Genomic DNA, 14,290 nt, shown 5'->3' with positions numbered 1-14,290 from the left:
CAGAGGGCAGTGTGGTTGCATCAGACCCCTGGTCACACACACACACACACACGCACACACGCACACACTGGGCCGTGTTCACAGCCTCCCCACAGGACCCGGAGATGCAGATTTGGACGGTGTGGAGAAATGGCTGGAGAGAGATGGCATTCACAGTGGTGAAGGGGCTTGAGCCTTTCACTAAAAACGCAACAAATAAAAAAACAGAGGAAAGGCGAAATAAGCTAAAACCCTAAAAGGAGCACACTGAAAAACAAGAATACATGAAAAGTGTTTTAGTAATCAAATACCGTGTGGCCTTCCACCCCCCTGCCCACCCCCCCTTCAGTGTGGAACACGGGTTTTCGGGAGCAGAAACTGCTCCGTGCCCGGGGGAGGTCCTGAGAGGCTGCCGGTCCAGCAGCTGCCGTCAGTGCGGTGTTGATCCCCGATGCGCCACGGAACCATAATGTCCAATCACTCGAAACGGTTGACTCATAACTTTGCCTCTTTCTCTAGTTTAGACTCTTTTATCGATCTCCAAGACAGCTTCCCTAAACTATGAAACAGCCATCGAGAGGGTTCAGTGTTGCCTGTCTTCCCAGAGTAACCCGAGTGAGCTGCGTTGGCTTATTGTATCGATAGACGGTTCCTCAGGCCTTCGCCGAAAGCGAGCCTCTGCTCTTTGGAGAGCTGGAGCGACGAAGCGCCGGAACCTGTGGGTGCTGAGGGTGCACGGCCGGGTCCTCATCTCCGGCTCTGGGCCCCTGCGCGCCACGTTACCACGGCGTCGGCCTCCTTGCGCTTTTCACTCAATAGATGTGGGTGGACCCCAAGTACAGTGTGTGCCCCGTAGTTTCTGGGCGCCGGGGACACAGCCACGGACAAAACAGACAACCCCTGCTCACTGGGAGCTCACATTCTGGGGGAGGGAGATAGACCATAAACACACACACACACACACACACACACACACACACACACACAATCAGTCAGCTGTACGAAAGTGCCCCAGAGAACACTGAAATGGTGCAGAGGGGACGGCAGTGCTGGAGGAAGGGAGGGCGTGATTGTGAGTGGCACAGTCACCGTAGGTCTCACTGGAAAGGTGGACTTGAGCAAGGCCTTGAAGGAGGTGGTGTGAGGAGCCCTGCTCTGCACACGTGGTGGGAGTGTGCATGCCAGGCAGAGGGAGCCGCTGGCATACAGGCTGCTGTGGGCTGGAAGTGTGCTGGGTGGGCTCAAACAAAAAAAAAAGGAAGAAAGGAGTTCAGGGTGGCTGGACCTCTCCTGTGAATGGCGTGGAGTGTAGTGGCGGGTGGGGTCCGTTGAGGAGGGCCTTGTGGGCCACTGAAGGACTTGGACCCTTACCGTGGGGCATGGTGTTGCAGGGCGGCATAGAGTTTTGAGCAGGAGAGTGGCCGGACCCCCTGTTAAGCATCCCTCTGGCTTCCGTGTTGAGAACAGGCATTCGGCGTGAAAGCGGAGGCCAGAGACTCAGCGATTCCAGAGCGAAGCGAGAGGTCGCGGGAGTGTGGACCAAGGTGGCAACAACGGGAGTGGTGAAAAGATGGTGGATGTTGAGCACATTTTAAGGAGGAGCTTCAGCAGCATTTGCTGATGGCCAGATAGGGAGCATGAGAGAACGAGGAACTGAGCATTTGGGCTTAAAAACTCGGACATGCGGGATTAAGCAGGGGAAGACCAGGGGTGGAGTCCGGGTGTAGCGTGTTCAGTATGAGCGCCCGTCGGGACACCCGGGTGGAGACGTGGAGGGGTCAGAGACGTGCATGAGTCTGGAGTCGGGAGGTAGGTCCGAGCAGGCATTGCCCCAAGGGAGGTGTCGGAATAGGGTGGAATTCACAGCAAGGGGACGGGACAGTGTCGCAGAGTGTTGGGGGTCTGGAGGCAGACCACGGCAGACTCCCTGGGACCGCCACGCATTTGCTGAGTCACTTTGGGAAATCCATTTAGCTTCTCCGAGCTCAGGCTCTCTGCCTGTAAAATGAAAAGGTAGCGGTACCCACTTCACAGAGTTAAAATTAATTAGAGTCAGTAATGTCTGTAAAGCACCTGGAACACGGCATCTGCTTAACAGCTGCTCACGGTTCGTTTTCAGCACAACTATTCTGTACACCTGCAGAGGTCCCCGAATACTGGCGTTGGCCCATGTTGTCACCGATGCAGCAATGTGGTCTTTCTCCCCGTGGTGTTAGCTGTGTTTTTGGTTCCTGACTGTTCACTGGGTCTAGGAGTTCCACCGAGTTGGTTTTGCTTCCAGAACCAAACTGACCTGGATTTATTAATTTATTTGGAGAGATTTTTTTTTAAAGATTTTATTTACTTTTAGAAAGTGGGGAGGGGAGGGAGAAAGAGAGGGAGGGAAACATTCATGTGTGATTACTTCTCACACGCCCCCTACTGGGGACCTGGCCCACAACCCAGGCACGTGCCCTGACTGGGAATTGAACCTGCGACTCTTTGGTTCACAGGCTGGCACTCCATCTGCTGAGCCACACCAGCCAGGGCTGCCTTGGGATTTTGACAGTAGCTCTGCCTCAGCTGTTGATACATTTTCCAAGCCTGTGTGTATGTCAGTGTCTGTTACTTGTTCGGGAAAAGCCTTACCGGTGTCTTCAGCGCTGCTCTCCTTTGCTTTCCTCAGTGCTCAGCAGAGGAGCAGTCAGGTTCACAAGAAAAACACGATCGGAAACCAGGTAGGACTCGCTCCAAGAATCAGTACGTGCATGCGCCCAAGAGTTTCTGCTTGACTGACTATTTTTTTTTAACGCAAATTAATCGTGTGCAAATTTTGTTGCAAATGCAGCTTTCCGTTTTGCTTTGTTTTGCCTTTGAAAGTTTTTAGAGCAAATCGTATTTTCTTTTGCTCTAGTATGCAGTTAACCTTAATTGATTTATTTTCAGTAACTTTTCTGCTATTTGCTCTGCTTTTCCAAGCTGACTCCTTGTGTCCTACTTTGCTTGCTTATTACACTGCCAGCACATTTGATTTAACCTCAGATCTGGGAGTCAGTGCGAGGGTACAGTACGGTGAGTAGCTGCATGAGCTCCCGGCGCGGCTGACTAGTTCACACGTTCGCACAGCTTGGTAACAGTGAAGGGCTCCCCGGGAGGGCAGCTCTGGCATTCCATGGCTGCCGCCCCAAATTCCCGTTGGTTAACGAAGACGTTGATTCCTCCGAAGAGCTGACCTTTTGAGCTTCTGCGTTTGGGGCTGACCCCGCTGTCTCTGACTAATAGTGCTCTCCAGAGATCGCATTAACTCCGACAGTCTGCTGTTGCGTTTACGTCTGATGTGATAATGAATATTTGCATTGTTATTTCTTTTCGAGTCAAAACAATGATGACTTTTTTTGTTCTTTTCAATTCAGAGGTACAATTATTGAACAAATTGAAACCTCTGCTCTCGATCTTTTTTTTTTCCATTGTTTTGAAAGGAGAAGAGGTAATAACAGACTTGATTTTAAAAACTATTTTTTTTTCTGAACTAAAGCATATAATTCTTTGCTATTTCAGGGAACCAATCTTCCGCCTTCAAGGCAAATTGTACGAGCTAAGTTCTGTAAGCTTTACTGTTGCTTTTTCATCCAGCTTCCCACGGCACAGTTTGTCTTTTAACTGATTAACTCAACTAGCGCTCGCTACTAATTTTTTTAAAACGTAGGCTGTCTTGTCCGTAACACCTTATCACTGAAATAAAAATCCTCCTAAGAGGGCTCATCCCTTCACTGCTAATAACTCGCTGTGATGGAAAGGTATGAACTAGTAAACTCTAAAACGCTGTAGTAATAAACCCGTAACATCGTGGGTGCTTTGATATTTCTCTAACTTTAATGGGCCTTAAAATAATTAAAACCATTAATGATCTCCGTCTCTGTCCCTTTATGCTGTGTTGTTACATGGTGTACGCTTTTGTACGATACTGTTTCCAATACATGTCGATGACACTTCTGAAAGGTGGGTGGATATTGAACAGCTGACTTACTGTATTTGTTGATGAGCCTTCCCAAGTCCAATTGTGTGTATTTGTTTTTAAAGTAATAAAACAAACACAAAATTACGTCGATTGCAGTTTTACGTGGCTTTACGGTTGAATCTGTTAAAAACAGATACCCTGTCTTCATTTCATGGAAGTGTAAAGGTACTGTGACATAGCCACTCTTTTTGAAATGGTTACACTCTCACTCCCACATGGATGAAGCAGCCCTCAAGTCCTCCCCCAGCCGTGCCCGAGTGGGGAATGAGGTTGGAGCAGGGCCCCGTATCTGCCCCCTGCCATTTTGGACGAAACAGACCTGGGAGGTAGACATCCTTTAGTTTGGTTTCTGAGCTGCCACTCAGTAGCCACACAGCCTGGGGCCAGCGGAGCCTGAACTGGCTCAGCTGTGTCGCAGGGAGAGTAGGAGACGTCCCTGCAGGGTGTTGGTGGCGAGGATCTGGTAGAACGTCCACAGTGAGGTTTGCAGCCGGGTGCTGGCTGCACACACGGGATGTGCCCTGGGAAGAGCAGACACCGTGCTCCCAGCTCCCAGCAGGTAGGTGCTGCTGCTGGAGACTTGTGGGAGAAAGCACGTCAAGTATAAGAAAATAATAAAAGTTATGAAACGAGAACAATGAAACACTTTGGAAAATCAGAAGCTCTGACAAATTACTCAGAAGATCGCAATGTCCGAATTAAGGCTGGGCGTGATGTGAAGCAGTGGTCCCCACCCTTTTCCCACAGGCCCAGGGGAGGGGGGACAGGAGGCAGAGCTCGGGCCATGGTAGGAGCAAAGCTTCACTGGCTCCCTGGCCGCTTGCTTCCGGCTGTGTGGCCCGGTTCCTCCCGGGCCACGGATAAGCACCAGTCCGCCGCCCTAGTGGTCGGGGACCCTTCATGTAAAGGATTTGCCCATAAAACTTGCCTTGTGGTCAGAAGCATCTCTAGCTCAAGGAAGTGTATCTTTATTGGAAAAGCAATAATATAAGGGCACAAATGCATACTTTAAATCAGATCTGAAGGAAAACTCTGAACCAGTTTTCAATTATATTACTTCCAAATGCTCACATCATGCTAATGTGTTTTTGTGACTTTACTTTTGCTGAGCACTTCAAAGCCCACACATATGAAAGTTTTATAACCCCAAAGATAATAGAATTGGGTGAGTGTTTTAATAGGATACAGATACTTTATCCAAACCCCTTGGGCCTTGTTGTGCCTTGAAGGGCAGAATGTTTTGGATTTTAGAAAAACACCGCATTGCGTACACTGCACAGTACCCGACGTTGCTGTGGGGTCAGAGGCAGCACCCTGTAATTAAACACATTATTTTTCTGCAGTGAAACAAGTGAATAGTTATACCAGATCGAGTCAATGAAAGATATAAATACTTTCATGGCAAGTCAGGTTTTGCTGCCAGATTTATTTAAAAAAACCTTTTAATTTGCAAGTGATGGATTATGAACCCGGATGTCTTATTTTTCTAGAATCAAATACAACAACTAAGTGCACTACAGTATAGTTGAAGGAATCCTTTCTTGTTTTGTTTTTTTTTTCCTTTGTAGCAGAAGTGAGCCATGATGACTTGAAACCATTTTCTGTATGAATCTGAATATCTGATGTTGGTTTGGTTTGCATTAAAGCAGCTTTGCCAGTCAGGGGGCTCAGCGCCAGGGAGCCCCGGGGCCCCGCCTGCCGGCGGATGCCGGCTTTCATGGTCGGTGGCCTGGGAATCCCGCAGGATCCCAGCAAGTGGCCCATCCACCCTAATACCCTCTTAAGGCCCCAGGTTGCAAGAGATTGCCGTGCAGGGTCTGTACTGAAGTATGTTAGAAGGATTTAAGGAGGGCGAAACTCTTTGAAGCCTAAATTCCATTTGCTGTTATCTGCCTAGAAATTTCCTTAGAAGTTTTACGAGTTGATGTCGGCAAACGCACAGAGATGTTGTGGGCGCACAGTCAGCCTCAGGTTGGGCTGATGCGGAATTTAAAGTGAAGCGTAGACTCCAGTCATCTCTCCACCCATCACACGTGTGCCGAACTCTGTGGCAGGGGTGTGTGCGAATGGGCAGACCCCAGCCCTGGCCTCAGGGAGCTCCCGGCCCAGCGGGCGTGCTGGGAGGAAGCAGATTGAAGACTGCCTCTGTTTCCCAGGCCGGTTCCTCCTGGTCCTGCAGCTCGCACTGGGACGCCATTTCCATAAGGGGCTGGCCCTGAGCGTTCACACCTGAGGTCGCCGCCCCCTGCCCTGCCCTAATGTCTTGCTATTTAGCTTATTTTCTATTTTCCATCTTACTTCTCTGGGACCCAAGCTCCACTCAAGATATTTGTATGGTGTTGACAGCAGCAGAATATCGCTGTAAGGGTTTAGGCTCGATCCTGTGAACGTTTTTAGAAAGCTTATTCTGCTGCTAGTGTGGGGAAAGATGGGATGTTGGGACAAGGCCAGAAAACGGAGACCCGTCAGGAGGCGAGGGTGGGCTGGGCCAGGCTGTCTCCACTGGGCCCGAGGAGAAGCCAGTGAGCTGGGAGAATGAAGGAGGAAGAGCTCGAAGGACTTGCCACGAGCTGCCGCACGTTGGGGAGACGTCAGGGGTCATGAGCAGCGCTGTCCCGGCGTCTGAGCTGGGCGCCCGTGAGACGGTGGTGCGCTTCACGGGAAAGGGAGCGTCGTGAAAAATCCCGGCTTGGCCTCAGCGGGGGATTTGTTGAATCCGAGTCGCGGTGGGAGATCGGAGTAAACATGACTGGTGGGAAGTCGTGTAAAAGTGTCTAGAGTTCCCAAGAGGCAGAGCCGAGTCCAAAGGGGGTAGGGAGCCCGTGAAGGGTTTCCAGTAGAGGAGGGCTGCCATCTGACGTGTGTGTTAGGAAGATCTGTGCATCAGCCCTACGAGTAAAACTACAGATATGGAAATTTGAAGTGATTCAGGCAGGAAAATACAAATGTTCATGGCAGGAGTTTATTGATTTGGGAGTGTTAAATCACCCTCCCGGGCTACAACAGCCAAGGGGCCCACCGTCGGGAGTGCAGATGGAGGAGGAGCAGATTTCAGGGACAATGGGAGAAAAAGGTGGTGACCTCAGTTTTGGATATATTTTTTGTGCCCATTGGTGACATCAGTAGAGTTTGAAGTTCAAGGCTTGTCTAGACTGGAGATGGGCATTTCACAGTTGTCATTCGTACACTTGGTTGCTGAAGCCACGGGAGGGGATGAGATCCCTCCCAGAGGAGGAGGGCATAGAAGGAAGTCTGGGATCCAGAGGATGATGGAGATGGAAGAGTTCAGAAAGACGAGAAGCTGCAAAGGAGTCTGGGAAGCGATGGGAGAGGTAGGAAAACTTGGCGAGTAGTACAGTGAATGCCAAGGGAGGAGCGAGAACATTTCAAGGAGGGAGCGGTCCGATAGTATTAGGTGTTTCCGGAAGCTCAGGAAACAGTTGGGAAGTGCCCCCATAGGCGTGCGGGTGGAAGGCCCCGGGCAGCGTTGGGGACTGAGCTTGTATCAGTCCCCTTGGTCTCGAGAATTGTTCTTCTTCTCTGCAGCTGGAAGGCAGCTTGAAGCGGAGGAAGCAGACCGAGAAATTGGTGTCCTGAGCTGGCTATCAATGGAAACTTATATCAGTTTCCAGGGAGGCAGCCTGTAAGGTCAAGAGAGCAGATGAGTTCAAATTTTGAAGAGAGACAGGTTGAAGTAAAGGATTGTGTAATCTACTGTGAATGGTTTTGTTCCATGTATGAGTGAGGATGGGTCGGCCAGGTAACAAACAGCCCCAGAATTTCCATTGCCTGCCCTCCAGTGAAGGTCATCGGGCTGGGGCAGCCCTGGTGCACGTGGTCAGGCAGGGACTCTGGGATTCCTTCATTCTTCCGGCAGGTGGGGGAGGTCGTCAGGGACCAGTCCAGCAGTGACACACCATGTTCGTGTCCATCCCAACGATGTCACTCAGCCGTTCGGCCCCGCCTAACTGAAGGGAACGGGACTGTAACTTGAGCTCATGCTCAGGCACGAGAAAATACAAAAGGTGGTGTTGACCGAAAGTGGAAAGGAAGTGGGCAAGTCAGGACACGGACACGGGGGGCGGGGGGATGGGTGTTCACTGAAACTAGAAAAGTACGCACCGGGATTAAGGCAAAGAGGGGGCAGGGTTGGCGGTGTCGGAGGCAAGGGCGTGACATCCACCTGAGCGTCTCAGAGACGCTCCTGGGACGAGAGGGAGCAGCCGGTGCAGGAGGGGCAGCAAGTGGTAGCTGCGGGCGCTCACGGAACATGGTTGGTCTTCAGGGAAACGGGGAAGGAATTTCTGGACTTGAATATGTCCAGGGCTGGGCTGCCCCCAGGCCGGGAGGACTGATGTGCCATTTCCATGACGGGTCCTCCACTTCTTCATCTGTGAGACCAGGGGGGGAGGCCCAGCCGATGCGCTCCTGGGCCGAGACCGCATCCGGCCGCATTTGCACAGCCAGGAGACTTTTTCCGCAGTCGGGGGCGGAGCAGGTGCTCGCCCGGGGGTCAGGGTGCCTCCCGGTCCGGGCTGTTTGTCTGCTTGTTTCCCATCAAGCTTGTCTGCTGCTGCCGCCCTGACTGCAGAGTGTGTGACACTTGCAACGTGAAACTTGGCTCTCCCAAACCTATGATCCTCAGACAACCGTCTCGAATTGTAGACTTCCAGCAGAAAAGATCTTTTTTTAAAAATCAAAACAGGGTTTTTTTTCCTCCCTACTTTCTGAAAGCTCGTGTTAGTAGACCCTAGTCTCTTTTTCTCAGACTGCCGACACGTTTCAAAACTCATCGGTGCTTGCCCTGGCCGGGTGGCTCCGCTGGCTGGAGCATCGTCCTGGGACCGAGGGATTGTGGGTACCGTCTCCGTTGCGGGCGTGTCTGGGAGGCAGCCGGTCAGTGTTCCTCTCTCACATTGATGTTTCTCTTCTCTCTCTTCCTCTCTCTCTACAAACAATGGAAACATGTCCTCGGGTGAGGATAAAGAAAGTGCTTGCTCTCATGACTGTTGCTGTTATGTATTTATATCAGTCTCTTAGTCATTAAGAAGAGCAATAAAATAATTGCTTTTATTTCCTTAATGGAGCCATTTTCCACCTTGGAAGTGGGAAGACGGCTACAAAGCGACCATGAAATACGCATGTCGAGTTCGTGGGGGAATTTGGAGGACGGCTTTCCCAACACAGAGCAAGAAAAATGCCCCGCCCCACTATTCTAATAAGTAGTTTAACGTACATTTATTTTATAGCAGGTGTTACGCATTTTTAGAGCTAGCCAGCTGTCTGCCACCAAGTCCTTCTGACTGCAAGTGCGTTAAGAACATTACTCACAGGAAGAACTGGACACATTTTTGCTTCACATCTCTCTTGGTCTTTGAGGTAGCCAGTTTTACCAAAAACCCTATCATGGCAAGTCACATCACTTAAATCCATTTGCTGTGATTTTTATCTATTGCTTTTTTTTTCCTTAATTGAAAGCTGTCAGATCCTGAACAGAACAGACTTGGCTGGCTGCGTACAAATTAATCGGAATATTTTAGTCGGTTGGGGCTGCTGTAGCAGAACCCCACAGGCTGGGCGACCGAACAACCGACAGTTATTTCCCGTCGTTCCGGAGGCTGCAGGTCTGAGATGCGGGGGCTGGCGTGGCTGGGTCATGAGTGGGGGCCCTTTTCTTAAACACGTCCTCCTACGACCTTCCCTGGTGTGGGGAGAGAGACAGACAGACAGACACCAGGAGAGAGGCCATGCCTCCTCCTCCTTTTGTAATCCCATCAGGGGTCTCCACTCTCGAGGCCCCATCTGACCTTGACTGCCTCCCAGAGGCCCCACTCCCCACTGCCACCCCATTGGGAGGTCGGGGTTCAACACACAAGTTTGGGGGGAACCAGCGTTCAGTCCACTGTACTGATTGACCATGAAAAGCTGTAGTAGCTGGTTGAACGGGTTCCCTTTTCACCCCTTCCATCTACAAAAACATCTCGGCAGGGGCCAAGTAATAGGCTCTAAAACACAACAATCTTTGTTTTCCTAAAACAGGCAGAGAATGGGGTCCCCAAAAGTGACCCCTCAGTGAAAGGTATGGCCTGCTAATTTGTTCTGCATCTTCTAAATCCAGACTTCTGTTTGCAACAGCATGCTCTCATACATTTTTTTCCCCAGAAGATACACAGATGTGTTTCCTGTATTCTTGCGTCTTAGTCGAGCGTTCGGGGCTTAAAATCAAGGAGGGGAGAAGTCCTATCTAGTCAAAGTTGCCCTGACAAACCCCTTCCACAGGCAGCGTCCAGCCCCACGCACCTGCTGTGGCCGCTCCTGGGTGGGAGGAGCCCAGTCGCCTCATCAGGGGGGAGGGGGGAGGGCACCGGGCCAACTCGGGGTTTCTCCCACTGCCCCTCCCCCACTGCCCCTCCCCCCCCCCCTCGCCCCCACTCCCTTTGTCTCCACCTGACTCTCTTTTTGACGAAGCGTGATGTGTTTGGTCCCCAGGAAGTTTCCCTGGAATTTTTGTGGCGCGAAACATTTTTACTTTCTTCTGCTCTTGTTTTATTAACCACGGTCATTTTAGACCCGAATGTTTCCCCAAATTAACAGATAAACTGTGTCTTCGTGTCTTCCCGTCCATGACTGTTTTCCGCATCTGTGGACTGTGGGATTCTATATCCTTTTCTGGGTCCTGGGTGAGTAGCTCTCCCTGTCTCAACGTCCGCCCCTTTCGTCTCCAGCCCACGCCTCAGAGCAGAGGTTTTTACCCGGGTCCTGCGCAGACACCTCGGCGGGGAGGGGCGCAACAGGGGCTGCTGCCCTGGCCAACCCGGGAAGTTGCTGGCATGCATGCGCGTGCGCAAGCACACACACACATGCACACACACACACTCACCCCACCCCTTACCGCTCCTGAGTCCAGACCCGGGAAGGCCAGTGGTCAGCACCCGGTGTCTCGCTCAGGTCTCTGCAGCTTCAAGGGCAGAGGTTAACTTGTGGCCAGGACAGATGGATCTCCGTCTGACCTGTGCACGTGTGTACATGGGCGCACTTTCCATTGGACAGTGAGCTGCAGGCATAAGGTTTGTCCTCATTCCTGGTGAGGTTATTCACGCGCGGGGCCCATGGCGGGTCGCCCCCGTGGGTAGATCATTCTGTGTGCTGCCGTTGTATTGTCTGGACGGGGCCTTACTTGGATACACACGTACCGACGAGCTTGGGAAACCCAAATACGAACATGAAACTCAGTCACCATCGTCATTTCATTCCCAGCGCCTTTGACGATTCTTTGCAACGGAGACAAATTCCTTATCTATGGGCGTCCCACCAGCTCCAGCCCCTGTTCCGAGGTTTAACTGGAGTCTCCCTTGACTGCTTATGAAAGCCTCTTACGAGAAAGCACTATCGTAACTAAAACATTCCTTCACAAGCCAGTCACTTCATTGTTTCCTGCCCCAGCCCGCGGAACACGGCCGCCTTAGGTAAGGTGAGACGTTTTTAGCGCCCGTTTGTGTTCTCAGCGTTTTCTCTCGTCAAAGCCCTTTTCCTTCCCCAGCCGCCCCGGGCTTCCTGTTGACCCGCCGGCGGAGCGCAGGAGGGTGAGAGGAAGAGGGGGATTTGTTTTTGAGAACTCAACTGTCTATAAATGACTTCCTCTCGCTCGGTACATCCCGGGGCAGGGTTTCGTGCTCAAGCGCCTGCTCGCGGGGCCCCTGTCCCGGAGGAAGGAACCGTGTCATCCCTCGCTCATCCTGTGCTCGGAGCCTCACCGCCGCCGCCGCCGCCGCCGCGGCGAGCATTATCTCCCGTGGCTCCCGGCATCCCTCGTGTAGCTCTTCCTGAGCCTCATAACTCATGTCACCGATTTCCGGCGCATACGGAGTCGGGGTTTAGAAATACGAGACAACGTAAGAATTGCAGATGCACAGCCTCGCCGCGGGAGCCGACATCTGCAACTGGTTTGCGAGATTAAGCAAAATAGCTGCTCTGGACGACGGATGCTTCCCAGGGCCCCTCTGCTGCTCATCAGGAACCGCATGCCCGGCACTGGGACGGCCCTGGCTCTCCGGCGGACAGCGGGCTCTCCTCTGATGCGCACCTCCGTGCGGCAGGCTTCCGCGGAGCACGCTGGGCGACGGCCCATTTTCAATTAGCCGCCACGAGGGAAGTCAGCGAGAACGTGGGCAGTTAAAATCCACCAGTAATCACAGTTCTTCCCTACACCAGAGTCCAGCATTCTGTCTCCCAAATCTTTACGCTGAGATTCCAAACAAGGGGAGCACCTCGCAGGGTTTTCTTCTGCTTTTTTGTTTTGGTGGAGACGCAATGACACCCGGAACACCTCACCCCCTTGCTCCCTCACAGCCACTCACAAGTACTTCTTTACCTGGAGGGCAGTGGCCACACGGTGCCATCTCTCGTCTGTCCCCGGCCTGCTTCTTGCTCCTCCTGTCCCCGACACCCCCGAGTGCCGTGGGCCAAGCAACAGTGGCCTCCAGGCAGGGTCTTCGTGGTCGGAGCCTCACCGCCGCCGCCGCCTCGGCTTTGGATGTGCTCTTCCTGTGCCTGGAGCATCTTTCTTATTTTTGCCTGAGCAGCAAGCACCTTCCTCATTTTCTCTGGGTTACATAGCGCTCCCCGAGATGTGCCTCCCCTGCCAGCTCTGCACGTTCCCATGGAAACAAGGGCCTCCCCGACCCAGTGCTTGCGTGCCTCCTGGCTTGCTGTTCTCCGCCAGTTGCCCACGAGCTCCAGGAGGTCAGGGACCTTTGTTGCCAAGTCCACTGCTGTATTTGCTGGGTCAAATGTACCATCCGCTCGTGATAGGTGTCTACAAAACCACCGTCACATGGAGGAAAGAATTACGTATTTAAGAACCTGGCAGTGGATGGCCAGCCCTGTCGGTGGGCTGTGAAAAGAATGGCTTATCAGCTGTGATGTTGACATTTGGAGGGGAGCATCTAGCCTATCACAAGGCTGCATAGTAACTTGGTTACTTTTTGTCATCTGGAGGGAAAAAATGGGTCTGAGATAGAACAGAGATGCCATTTCAGACTTGCCTGTGGGGACCACTCAAGTTTCCCACCCAAACTATGTGTCCGGAAAAGTGATTACCTGCAGCTCTGAAATGGGATTCTGAGTGTATTCAGTTCCAGCCCTGCAATGAAACTGAATCGTACCTGATTGACATTTAGGGCTAACCACTCAACTGTGAGTTGTACGTAGACTCAGCAGGGGTTGCTATCATTCAAATGGGAGAGTTCTTCACTCATCCCCCTTGACCTTTACTCAGATGTCTCCCAGACCTTGTGACTGTACGGGACGCCTGCCGTACGTTTACCGAAAGCTGCTGGTTTGGGTATTGCCCTGGTTTGAAGCCATTGTACCAATAATTCATCAACCATCCTGAGACCTAGGGCAAGTTCAAGTATTCCAAAGGAGCATTACAGCACGGTTCGTCTCTTCTTGGTAATAACATCACCATTTATTGAACGTTTACTCAGGCCAGACACGCTGCTGACGACTTGAGGTCTCCGTTCGTCTCACTTGACCCTTGTAGCATGTATCAGAGTTGATCAGCTCCAATTCTCAGACGAAAAACAAAAGCAGAAAAACGACTCTCGGTTAGATCGTTACTTGCCCACATTCACGCAGCAAGGAAATGGCAGAATCATTCAAAGCAAGATGATGTAAGTGCTGCATTTAGACGGAGAAGAAAATACATGGCAAAGAAGGAGGAGGCCCATACCTGCTCCATACTGGTGCTTCTTTATTATTCATGCTATCACAGATTGAGTCTTTTTTTTCTTAGAGCGTTCCGTTACCGAGAGATTGCTGCGTGCATTTATATTTCTACCTGTCACTCCCTGGCGTTTCTGGTTTCTCAACAATCACGTTGTAATCAGAGCTACCGCTTTCTGGAGGGCTGTTTTGGAAAAGTCAGTGCGTTAGGGACTTTGTTCTTCAAAACCCTTTCACCTGAGTGATTGTGTGAGCACACGGCTTGTTGCTTCTCTTGATGGGCCAGAGTTTCCAGGAACTTCTCTCAAACGGGTTCTCTGTTTGATGTTATGTTTTCTTCCCTGGCCAATTCTTTGTTTTGCCTCGTTTTGTGTCTGCATCCAGGAGACGCTGTGAAGTTACGGATCTGTCATGTGCAATCAGAGTGGCGTGGGAGGCCTTCCACTCTGTCACCCGCCCCTCCCGACCTGGCTGCCTCCCTCCCCGCCAGGCCACAGGGACAGAGCCTGGCCAGGCTGTGCGGCCAGCGGGTGTTAGCAGAGCCACGGTGGTGGTTCAGATAGTGGGTGCTTTCACGCCGGTTGTAAC

The 14,290-nt window shown here is 51.7% G+C and overlaps 1 protein-coding gene across 7 annotated transcripts in view; it reads left to right on the top strand.

The window, feature by feature from the left end:
* DNM3 (dynamin 3) overlaps positions 1-14,290 on the top strand; it is a 369,351-nt gene that overhangs the window by 137,514 nt on the left and 217,547 nt on the right. For 4 of the 7 annotated variants that reach the window (XM_028530854.2, XM_028530852.2, XM_036015982.1 and 1 more), the window contains exons 13-14: positions 2,645-2,696; positions 3,517-3,546. In XM_028530854.2, coding sequence (XP_028386655.1) covers positions 2,645-2,696; positions 3,517-3,546 — 82 coding nt within the window. The remainder of the gene's footprint in view (positions 1-2,644; positions 2,697-3,516; positions 3,547-14,290) is intronic. The other 3 variants (XM_028530855.2, XM_028530853.2, XM_028530856.2) reach the window with 1 other exon arrangement.

The sequence above is a fragment of the Phyllostomus discolor genome, chromosome 14, assembly GCF_004126475.2.
Source record: "Phyllostomus discolor isolate MPI-MPIP mPhyDis1 chromosome 14, mPhyDis1.pri.v3, whole genome shotgun sequence".
Lineage (NCBI taxonomy): Eukaryota > Metazoa > Chordata > Mammalia > Chiroptera > Phyllostomidae > Phyllostomus > Phyllostomus discolor.
The sequence above is the reverse complement of the archived record's forward strand: the minus strand, read 5'-3'. Positions and strand labels throughout refer to the sequence as shown.